This window comes from Apus apus, chromosome 9 (genome assembly GCF_020740795.1).
Source record: "Apus apus isolate bApuApu2 chromosome 9, bApuApu2.pri.cur, whole genome shotgun sequence".
In the NCBI taxonomy this organism is placed as follows: Eukaryota; Metazoa; Chordata; class Aves; order Apodiformes; family Apodidae; genus Apus; species Apus apus.
The window spans coordinates 7,593,327-7,605,768 of NC_067290.1; the positions used below are offsets into that span (position 1 = coordinate 7,593,327).

At 41.9% G+C, this 12,442-nt stretch overlaps 1 protein-coding gene across 1 annotated transcript; it reads right to left on the reverse strand.

Annotated features, from left to right (window-relative positions):
- Positions 1–1,088: 1,088 nt before the first annotated feature.
- CCDC174 (coiled-coil domain containing 174) lies at positions 1,089–12,124 on the reverse strand. The gene is made up of 11 exons (XM_051627491.1): positions 12,053–12,124; positions 10,477–10,581; positions 10,097–10,197; positions 9,445–9,503; positions 8,228–8,408; positions 6,267–6,362; positions 4,748–4,884; positions 4,249–4,343; positions 3,856–4,003; positions 2,683–2,817; positions 1,089–2,184 (listed from the first exon to the last, which is right to left on the reverse strand). Exons 1-11 carry the CDS (start codon positions 12,092–12,094, stop codon positions 1,244–1,246), a joined length of 2,040 nt encoding a protein of 679 aa, XP_051483451.1. The 5' UTR covers positions 12,095–12,124; the 3' UTR covers positions 1,089–1,243.
- Positions 12,125–12,442: the final 318 nt, after the last annotated feature.

Below are 12,442 nucleotides of genomic sequence, written 5' to 3' on the forward strand. Positions count from 1 at the left end.
TAGCAGTCTTACCTGACATTCTAGTAGTTCACAGATCCAGATCCCTGCTACCCTCTGGGAAGGGGAAAATGAGCTTTTGGTGGCACACAGAAAATTGTGTGCTCTCAGGAGGTCAGATTGAGTCCTGCCAGCCAGATAGAGCAGGTTGAGGCTGACATTCAAGCATACTTACATGCTTTTTCCATTTTGGACAAAGATAATTTGTGTATCTGAAAAAATGCTCACACAGAGATGTGGAAGAAGGCTGCCTTAGATACACTGCCCAAGAGCCAGGGACTGCCCTGGGCTCTGTGCAGGACACTGAAGGCAAGATAAGCCACCACTGGTACCTCTTGGGAAAAAGAGCTCAGTTCCAACACATTAATACAGTTCTAACTGTAGACACAGCATGCCCACAGTTCTGCATGCTCAGAAAGGAGTGAAAACACAAACTTGCTTTACTTAAATCAGTCATATGCTGACAGTGGCAGGTCCTGACCAAGACAGCCCAAGTGCCCACCCATTTCCTGCTGCTGTCACAGGAGGTTACATAGGGGTGTGGTTTAAAACAAGGAGAAGGAACGAATGGGAGACAACATCCTCTAGATCTGTCCAGAAATTTAACAGATGATGCAAGAAAAAGAGCATTTTCTAAACCAGTAAGACAGTATTTTCAGGTGTCAAGACTTTTGCTTTAGTTAAGTGTTTATTCTTGGTCTAACCATAATTATTTACTTATTTCTGCAATGCCTCTCTGCCATTTGCTTCACAGAATTATGATTTATATACAGACCTCAGGAATGCAGAAGGCATTATGACCATGTGAACCACCACTGTTTAAATGGGTAACAGATTAAATGGGTAACAGATTTCCTAAAGCTGTTTTGTTTCTACAGGTATCACTGAACTTGTAGTACCTCCAAACCAGAAGCTAGCTGGGCAGCAACAGAGTAAAGGAAGAGTTCAACTTTGAAAGAAAGCCTTAATATACCCCAAAGCTCAGGTGTTAAGTGGCAAGGAGGTAAAATGAAATACGTACTAAACTAAGTACTGCCAAAAAAATAACATAATTTAAATAAAGAGAAAAAAAGGAAAAAAACACAACAGAGCATAAGTACAGCTGTAATGTAAAATATCTTAGGCCTCCAGGACATTTATTTTTATCTACTTACAGAACCTTGTTTTTCCCAGATGAGGGAAAATAATATTCTTGCCAAGAAGATAATTCTATTAAATCATGATTCTGGCTTATCTTTTCTTCAGTTCAAGTCACTTGTCTGTAGTAAGACAGCATATCATCTAAACTTTGGTAAAGTGGCTCCTGGTTTTGAGTGTCACTGCTGTTGGTCTGTGCTGAAGGAGGCACATCTTGGGTGATGCAGCCACAGGCCTCCACTGATGATGGCACATCTTGGGTGCTGCAGCCACAGGTCTCCACAGATGGTGGCACATTTTGGGCACTGCAGCCACAGGCCTCCACTGATGATGGGACATTTTGGGCGCTGCAGCCACAGGTCTCCACTGATGGTGGGACATCTTGGACACTGCAACCACAAGGCTGCATTGGTGGTGGGACATCTTGGGCACTGCAGCTGTAGACCTGCATTGGTGGTGGGACATCCTGGGTGCTGTAGCCATAAGCCTGCATTGGGAATGGCACGTTATGAGCACCATAGCCATAGGTGTGCATGGGTGGCAGCATGCCTTGGGCGCCGTAGCCGTAAGCCTGCACTGGAAATGGCATCTCGTGAGCGCCGTAGCCATAAGCCTGCATTGGTGACAGCACATCTTGAGGTCCATAACCATAAGCCTGCATGGATGGTGGCACACCTTGAGCACCATAACCATAAGCATGTGCTGATGGCAGTGTGTCTTCATCATCGCTGCTGTCATCTTCCGATGATGACGGCGCATCCCGAGTGTCATTGCCACGGGAGGCTGTGGATGCTGAGTCATCTTGAACTCTGCTGTTGAAAGGCTGTGCTGATGGTGGCACAGCTTCAGTGCTGCTGCTGTTGGCCTGTTGCTTTTCTGCTGCCTCCGTTTCCAGTTTTTCAGAGGAGGTTTCAGGACTGTTCAAATTCTGACTTCTGTAATTGTTATCTTTCTTTTGTCCCAGAAAGTAATCAGAAGGTGGTGCGAATTCTGGATCTCGCTCATCTCTGAGTTCTTCCTGTTTCTTTGACCATTGCCCAAACATCAGTTCTGTTAGAAACAAGGAAAATGGTATATTGAACAGATTTCAGGGTCTGAAGATCAGTCAGAAAGGGAAAACAAATTAGCAAACAGAAGCTGTGTAAAGCCAACTGAAATTATTTTTCCATCTAGTCCTAGATTGCTAGCTAAGCTGACAGTCCATGTTCTTTCCAGAGTGGGAATAAAAGCATTGGGCATTAAAGATGAACACCATCAGATGAACAACACTACAGAAATACATCAATAGAAGATCACACTGAAAGACAACAAGTCTTGTGAACTATTGAATTTGTCATTCTGTCAACCTCTCTGGATCATCAAGAAATGGAGTAACTTGATAGCAGCTACTGGCACTAAGGCATTGCCTTGTCAGTCCCTGCACTGGAGACCAGTTAGTCATCAACCCAAGGAGAAAGTGTTCCATTGCTTCTCAGTCTCACCATACTTTGTCATAAAGCAGAAATTAATGTAGCAGCAAACAATGATTCTGAATCAACATTTCCTTACCTTTGCCTTTATCCCACTCTCGGACATAGGGCACGCCAGGCTTTGTGTCTCTTCTCTCCTGGATGACAACCTCTACCTTTCTACTTGCTGGAGGAACTTTTGGAGCCTCTGGTTCATCAGCAACACCTTTCACCTCTATGTTACAGAAAGAGACAGTAGTTTTTGTTAGTAATGGTGTCACGAGTTGATGCCAGGGGGGCAGTTTCCCACAAACAGGATAAAATCTAGATGAACTTCACAGGAGGAAGAGGATGCAAGAGTTATCTGCATGTATAGAGCTTGTACTAGCTATCTAATTTCATTCTAATAATTAAATGCATCTGAGTGGAGAAGGTGATTTTTTTTAATTACTGCATATTAGTTCAGAAAAGATAATGGGTAAACCAGATAATCAGGAAGAGTATCTACAAAGAGACAGTTCATTAGCTTTCTAGTTGCATCAAAAAGACTGCTGAAAATCTATTGCCTAATGACCCAAAGAGGAATGTGCTGAGTGTTATACTGAAGCTAGAAAATCAGGTAAAAATAAGAACATTAGCATGTTATCTCAATTTCATTCACTGGAGAAAACAATTTGCATTCTTATTCTTCAGAACAGCAACAGCAGTGGCACTTTACTGTTCTTTGTTGCCACAACACCACACAGTTCATCACTTGCAGAGAATTCTGACACACTGAAATATTGGCTACATTTTACAGTGGGAGACAGACGGTATGAGTGACTAGCAGTGTCAGAAGGGAGACAGCACAGAGATGGGATTAGAACTCAAATTCATCATCCTAAATCCTAAAGTCAGTTGCATGTACAATTCACAGACTGCACTGAAACTCTAAGAATGTGTATTGTATGATATCAAAATTCATTTGTTACTTTACATTCTACCTATTTTCAGCAGCTTTATCCTCCTCTACCTGCACAATTAACCCACACAATTCCTGCTCTCCGGGGTGCATCAACAAAAGCCTATGACCTATACATCATATTTCAGCTATTTCTAGGATGATTTTGTATCTATACACAATCAAATGAACTCTCACTATCTTACCAGTTACAGTTAATGTATACATAGAAGACATATTTTATGTCCAAACCTAAATCAGAGCATGCCTGTCCATTGATCAAGTACAAGATGAAACAGCAAGTATTTAACTTAAAAAGGCAGCAGATCATACCTCCATTCTCCAACTTGTCTGCCTCTTCATCTAATCCAGCTTCCCTTAACTTCTTAACCTTCCGTGCTCGAAGTTTAGACAGCCTTGCATCCAGAGCTGCCTTCCTTTTTTCTTTTAACTGTTCACGTTTAGTTCTCTGATCAAGTGTCTTAACAGCAAAGAAAAACAGCAATTAATCTTCTTTTGTTATCATAATCAACTACATATCTTCCTTCACTGAACAACTAAAAGCAATCCTCATCAAGTGCCATGTTTCAACAGGGAAAAAGAGGCCCAGTTTTTCTGGAGTCAGCTGCAGGCATCAATTAGTAAAAGACTTACACAATAAATCAAAGACAGTGGCTACTGAAACCAGGATGCCTTCATACCCCATTTTCCTCTTTAAACTCATACCTGCTCTCTTAGCATATCCAGTGTTGCCCGTTGTTTATTCCTAAGTTCTTTGTCACGAGAAAAGGCAAAATAACCAACACCAAGCTGTCTGGCCTCTGAAAAGAAGCAGAGAACCAAGAAATTTAAGTTATACTCTGTTTATAATTGACAGTAGCTACAAGCACCACACACCCTGCTTTCAGGCACTGAATTACTCCCAACAACACACAGGGTATTAGTTTGAGATGGCTTAAAAGGGGTTGTTTTAGATGATGCACAAAGTGAAGCTTCTGGAAGGTGAAGACACGAGGAGGTAATGAAATCTGAAAAATACATTTGTGAAAAATACAACCTGAGGAAAAAGAAATCTACGTTTATGTACTGGTAATATGAAGGGCTAGTCCACGTGGCTTAACACATACCTCTACTTTGCTATTCAGGCACCAGAAGTAACTTTTTCTTGTTTGCTCTAAAACTACTCTCTTTGGTGATGTAAGTGATATAAAACATGGAAGTATACCGTTTTCTCTAATGTCCTCATAATGTATTGGTCCCATGGGTTTTCTAAGGGCTTCTTCTTCTTCTTTTTCCCACTGCTGCCTCTGAAGTTCTCTTCTCATGTCTTCAGATAACAGAGTATTCCCATCAAGACCTTGTCTAATTAAAAAAAAAAAGCTAGGGATTACAGAGCAGAACTCACCAGCTTTATGATATGAAACAGTGCAAGTTTTGGTCTTGCTGCAGCTTTTACAAAACATGGATCACTGTAGGCACCCCTTAGTGATGCAGCATTGATGACTATGGTACACAGTAGACAGAAATACAAAACTGCCTCTGAAACAACGTACTAGTAGAATGTGTTATTAAAAGACTTTATGAAATTCTTATCCAATCACAGAATAGGAGATGAAATAATCACTTTTATTGGCATCTGTTGAGATTCTAGTAATCATATGGAAATATTATAGATTTAACATAAGAAAATGGAGGGTATTTGAAATAACAAAAAGCTAGCCATCAATTCACCTTGAAGTCCATGCCAAATATTATACCCACTATGGGAAATATTTTTGTTTTCCCAAGAGAGGCAGCAGGATATTTTTCTTTTATAGTCTAGCTAAAGCTGTTTTTGCTGGCTGTCATCCATATCAATGCAGAGACTGCAGTTTCAAAGCACTCATATTCTTCCATCTTACGTGTAAAATCTAGAGAACACACTCTTGAGCTGTCATTGTGAAAGAATTTTCACTTCAGTAACAGCCTTCACATTATTTTCTGAAAAAAAAATCTTAGTGCTGCCACAATAATTTTAACAGAGGAGCTGTTAAACAGCTGTTTACCAGAAGAGCAAAACCACACAAATGGAGATCTAACAAATTCACTCTGAATGTAATGATGAATATTGAATTGCTAAAAGACTATTATCAGCTTCCAGGTTAAACAGAACCAGGAATCACTTCTCTGTCATTTTCTGGAAGGTATATATAGAATAAAATAGTTTCCATACAAGGACCACAGATTTAAAAGTTGCATCAAATACATGAGAGATTGATAAATCAATTTATTAGAACTTTTCTCTGCAAACTACGCTCCATAAGGGATGTTTTATATTTAGTCAGTGTTTACATAAAAAACAATCCCTTAGTAGTTTGTTAAAAATTTCATTTGGCCTTTTCTTTTAAATCCATGGTCTCCATTCAGTGGCAATTTAAAACCAAGACACCAGCCATGTATTTCAAATGGTCAGTTGCCAGGGAGAAATACAGCAGAAGTCTTGGAACACTTGCTGAATTTATAATAGAAAGTTTTGATAAAATGATGCACAGCTTCTCTAGATCTACTCTATTTTTTTCTTTTTTTTAAATGCACAAGTGTTGTAACCAGCAGAAGTTTTGTCTAAAGCACATCTAGAGAAAGCAGCAGCATCAACAATTCTGAATTGAGAACGGGGCAACAAAGCACAGTCTCTTCTCCTGCTTGTTAAAAGTATGTATGTTAAATACTGCAAGGACCATGCACGTCCATTAGAGCAACCACACCTTTTCCCTTGAAGTTCTTGATCCATTTTGAGTAGACTTGGCAAATCCTTCTTCATACAGCGTCTCGATCGGCCCAAGAAATCAACATAATCAACCCTGTAATGAAAGTAAAGGAGATTTGAACTTCTGTTTGCAGATTTACAGCACTCTTACCCGGAACACAGCAGCAGTGACACCTTCCAAAGAGTATTAATCATCTCACAGCCTCTCCATGTGTCACAGCTTCTCCAACCTTTCCAATAACAGGCTCACAGGTTAGGAGGGTACATTCTGAGCAGGGCACTGTCACAGCTTTATCACAGACATATACTCCCATCTCCCTTTGAGCCAGCTGTTTGCCTTGGCAATAAAATGGTGTAAAAAACGTTCAGAAGTTACAATGTCCTGTAGTTTTCACACCAAAAATAAAACTGAGCCTAATACTTGCTTCCCATTATGAAAATAATGATGCAGCATTGACTTCTTGCAGATACAAAATTGCTACAATGTATTTCAATTATCAGTCTAAGGCTCATTTAGAGTAGGCTGATAGTGTTCATTCACTGGCATAACAAAGGCTGAATAAAATGCAAGCAAAATGTTCCTCTGAAGCACATATTGTACTTCTTATTGAACTCTTTGAAGTACAGAACACTTAATTTACGGTCGTTGAAAAAGCTGTTAAGAGCTATACTTACTTTCCTGTAATGCTAAGAAATCCTTTAGCATCAAGCTGCCTCAATTATCCCTTTCTAAAGAACTATTATTACATCTGAAAAAGTAAGACTGGCTATCTAGTTCCCAAACCCCAAACTTTTAAAGATCTGAATTTTTACCAAGTTAAGTCTTTTATATATAAGCTCATCTACAGCTTAGTATATACTCAGTGCTCTCTGTTTTTCATCATAATGCAACATCAGTAGGAAAAAAGTCTGCATTCTCTATAGTGAAGATAGAGCTATGGCTCCAGAATAATTGTCATTAATTATACCAGCACCCAAATACTCCCAGTAGGATATGGCCTAACTGAGATGGACACTATATTAACAATAACGCACCTGAAGTTACATATTGGCAATGACAGAAAAGCACCATGTGAAGGTTAAATGTACCAGCTGACATTTCTGACACTTTATGTGTCAGTGATGAGAGCATGAAGCAGTTTGAGCCCATTGCTGGATCATTTTATAGCTTCATCTTGAAATGCAGTAAGATGCTGGTAATGGGTATATCTGCCTTTGCAACCAACAGTCTTCTGGTACTTTGCTGGATTCATCCTCCCCGTTTATTCCAAAACAGTGCATTGCAAACCTTATCTTGGCCTAATAAACTGGAGAACATCAGTACTCTTTTCCATACAGGTTACTAATGTTTTAAACTGATAATCAGAAGTAAAATCTCTGTTCCATAAGCATGTCAGACAAATGGGCATGGCAAATATTTAGTCAAGACTGGTTTCATAATTCTTACTGAAGTCATGGATAAAATCTAGTAGTTACTTGGGATGTCACAGAAAATTGTCAGACTATTTGTTGTGTTGCAGCTCAACAGTGGAAGAGATGCTGGAAAATCATGTTCTTTCCACTCAGAGTTTCTCTCCTTTAAGAGGAGGTCACACAGTGAAAACCAACTGCTCATTTTGTATCACACATGCAATTAGTGAAGACAATAAACCCTGTGAGTTTTGCTAAATTACGTTTTGATTCAAAACATCAATGTATAAAATTGTATCAATGCTGCAATCAGAACTCCCACAAACTATGGAAGAAAATAAGAAAGGATATTACAGTGTCTCACTTATAGTAAATTTCCCTGATGACTATTCCTTAAAATCCTGAATGTAGATTACATTGCAGTGTTACCTACACAGAAAGAAAAGTAACATGAAGGACTGTCTTTAATGAGACATGAAATGAGGAGTGTTACCAACTCTTCTGGATGTGTAGTGTTAACCAAACAAAAGCCCAATCAGTAATACCAACCATTCTTCATCTGGGTCCTCAGGTGGTGGTATTTCTGTTTCAGGTTGAGTTTCCTCATCATCTGACTCTTTTTCTAAAGACTTTCTAGCAGCTTCGCTCTGATACAGCTCCTGTGCTTCGTGCTGTTTGTCTATGATCTTCTGAGTGAAATCCACTAGGTACAAATCCTCGGTTTCTTCATCTGAGGCAGAAAATCAATTCTTAGAGAACAGCCATGAAAAGAACAGAGCTGAGCACAAAATCAATACAAAAGAGCCACAATCAGCCTTTCAGCTACCAGCAATGCCCTTGACCACACTATTGGGGAATACTTAAACCTCATGTAGTGCCAGACAAACTTGGGAGCCAAAAATTTGCTCCACAGCGATAACCTCTATTTCTGAATAGAAGCTTTAGGGTGTTTTAGAGTAGTGAATTGTTTGAGTACAATACAGAAAAGGTTGCAGCCTTTGCACTACAATATTTTCTGCTCATGTACTAGTTCAGAAGTACAGAGTTTGTTATGTAACAGTTAAAATACTTCTCTGATGCTCAGCATTTGGTGTGTTGGCAGTAAATGGTCACTAGCTTAGAAAAGTAGAGAAAAGTGGTGGGGTCATATGGACAAACCAGACACGAGTAAAAAAGATATTAGAGATTACTCAGAAAGAGATTTGGATTTTATTTTAACACTTATGTCTTGCAAAGGACTGAATGAGTGAGAGAAGAAAGGGACAGATTAGAATTCTCTAACCCTATTAGCTGCATGACTGGCATTCACATATAGACCAGCCAGACTCCCCTCCTGCTCCTCTTCTCTTCATAAAGGTCCAGGAATTAGGATGCAGGACAGCAGCAATGCAATCCAAAGACTGCATAATAGAGAATAAATTAATTTTGTTTTTCCAAGATTCTGTATGGAAAAACCAGAATATATTACACCCACTTAATGAATGAGTGAAACAAGCCCATAGTGCTTTACTAGGACAGCCTGTCCTTCAAAAAATATTTTTTATTTTCTCTAGTACCTATACTTTTCTTCCTTTCAAAGGAGAATAAGCCATGTCAATCACTTTGTAAATAACAAAATAAAAAAATTCCCATGCAAGAAGACAATAAGTGAATTCATAGTGTGGCTGCTGTAAATCACCAGACAGCCAGAAATACCAGCTTGTAGGATGAACTTTACAGCTCTATCTATATTTATCTATCTAGTCATTTAGACTAGTCCTGTTCACCTGGAAAGTCGCCTTTTGTCATCTTCTCATACAGCTTTGCTTTCTCTTCTAGTTTCTTCCTGAAAAAGGAAAAAAGAATTAACAGTGCAATCTCAGCAATTCCAGACACAGTTTAAAATTACAAATTTGGCCTTAGATAAATGGAAAATACCAGGAGTGCCTGAAATATTTACTAGATTTACTAGAAGCTGATTTCTGCCTGGTTTTTGTTTTGAAAATTAACAGACTTTTCAGAAGATACAGAGATACCCAGTTCCAGAAACAACTGTAGTGAAGCAACTAAATCATTCAGAAGATGAAGTAAATAATGCAAAAAAAGGAAGCCATTTTCTGTCAAGTCCAAAAACCACTTTACTACAGAATTCTGATGTGTCACTGCCCTGGCTTTTAATTTGAAAGATTACTTCCAAAACTCAGTAGCCTGACACACTTAAGACTGCCAGGACTGTGTGAGGTGTCCCCAGAGCATGAGACTGCTGGGAAGCAGTTTGTACACTACTGGTAAAGAGCATCAAACTGATGCTGGTCTTGCTGGTTGGTCCAACGAGAACTGCTGGTCCAAGACATGCACAATGTGCTTGATCTGTGCTTTTCTAAACACTGAAAACCAAGTTGTACCAAGTGTTCCTTTCTCAGGGAGCCCAAGAGTTACCTTGATTTATCTAATATATGCTCCTCTTCTGTCTTCTGCTCAACATCTTTCTCAGCTCGATTTGCAACTCCTGTGTTTTGTTTGTTCCAAATGCTTGGTTTCTGTGGAATACAATTTGATAACACCAAAAAAAAAAAAAGACCCAAACATTGAAATGATAATGATTAAAAAAATATTTCAACTCCATCATGCAATCTTTGCAAATCAATCATGAAAGACTTTGTAAAGAACATCTTAAACATGCTTGACTCGAGACTCTATCTACTGTGCTAAAGTATTTATGTATTTATTTATTTATTCATTGATTGAGATTTAAATGTGAACTTCCTTACTTTAAGGAAAAAGAATGATAGAAGCAACAGTGGAAAAAATATTTCTACCTTGTTAGCAGTTTTGGGTTTTGTGAAGATGCCAGCATCTTTCAAGAGCTTTTCTTTCTTGAATTCTTCTTGCTTTCGGAAGAGTTCTGCTTTGAGATCTACCAACTACATCAACAGCAAAAGAAACAAATAACCAAGACGTGTCACATGCACATACATCAGTTACTGAAATAAAGCAAGAACTCTAGTGAAACAATCTGGCACCTACAGTTAGATGAGCTTTTGACTGCATTTTTATATGAAACTTTGAGACACTGATTCGATCACAAAGATCAGGCTTTGATTTTACAGCCAACAATATACAAAAAACACAGGATGCAAACTATGATTAAGGATTAAAAAACCCCCCCTTGATCCTTTGATACATAAGGGGAATAAGAGAGACATAATTCCATGCGGGTTTTACTAGCTTCCTGATGGCAAACCAGTAGAGAAGGACTAATGAAGTAGCACTACTGGATTTGAAAAGGAAATTTCTGACCACAAGATCATGAACCGAGTCCTGTCCTGGGAAAGAATTGATAAAAGTTTGCTTTCATAAAACATCAGTATTTCCCCACTGGTTTATACACTCTTTGTAGTTTCAGACTTCCATGTTTCTTTAAAAAAAATGAATATGGAAGCAGCATTGCCATCTCTCACCAACATCCATCTCATCTTTTATTAGGAAACACCACTGGCTGGGATACTGCCTTGAGATTACACTGAGAAACCGAGGCTGGAAGAGGATATTGTGCCACTTCCTCTGCAAGACCTACAGAAATATCCCAGATGTACATCAACTGGGCAAGAGGAAGACTTTGCTATGAGCATCTATCTGTCCCAAACACTAAAGCATTCGGTGTTCAGCTCCCCGTGACCACGCTGCAGTGCTGCACATTAACCCTTTTCTCCCCCACCGCTCAAAAACGAGCATCCAAACATTCACCGTTCAGTATTTCATATGCAACAACCCCAACCCGACACGATCTGTTTCTCTGGGAAAGCGGCAGGCCTGGCAGCAGCCTCTTGCTCACAGCCCGCGGGGGGAGCCGGGGGGAGCGGCTCCTCCTCACCCCCAGAGCTCGGAGGGGCAGGTTCCCAAGCCACGAACCTCCGGCTGCTTTGGAAAAAAAATCAGGACACGACCTCACGTTTCCCTCTCAAGCCCCACTTTTATCACCAGGCCACGGAAGGGGGCAGGCCCAGCCCCTGCCCCTCAGCCCGGGACCGCAGGGCTGACCCCCCCGGCCCCGCACCGGCCCCGCACCGGCCCCGGGACGCCAGAACGCGGGACGCCAGAACGCGGGACGCCACCGCTGCAGCACGACCCGGTGACGCAAGCACCTGACCAGCCGGCCTGCCGGGGGCTCGGAGGGAAGGCGAGCGGGCAGAACACGCGTCCCGCGGCGCCGCTGCCCCCGGAAGCGCCGCTGCCCCCCGGGCCGGCCTGCGCAGGCCGCGCCCGCCCGCGGAAGCCCCGCAGCTGCCGGTAAACGAGGCACACCGGGCAGCCCTCGCACTCTTATAAGCCGAGCAACAAGCCCCCTGAGGAGGGGCGCGGGGGGGGTGTTGCTTGTGCTTCCCGCGCGCTCACCGAGGAGGCGGCCACGTCCAGCGGCTTCTTCCTCCGGTCCATGGCGGCCTCGCCGTAAAGCGCGGCGGGAGCGGGGCGCTGTTGCGACAGTGGGGGCGGGGCGAGGGGCGGGGCCGGGGGCGGGGCCGCAGCGAGGGGCCGCAGCGCCGCGCGGGGCCGCTGGGGGGCGCCAGGGGCGCTCGAGGCGCTTCCCCGTGTCCCGGCGCTCCCGGCCGGTCCTTCCCGGCTTTCCCGGGGCCCCCGCGGGTGCTGGGGGGGCTGCTCTGGGCTCTCCCTGGGGTCTGCGCTTCTCCAGGCTGAACAAGTTCATGCATCTCAGTGCGTCTGCAGAGGAGAGGTCCTCTGGTGCTCCTCGTGGCTCGCTTCCGGGCTGGCTCCCGGAGCTTCGTG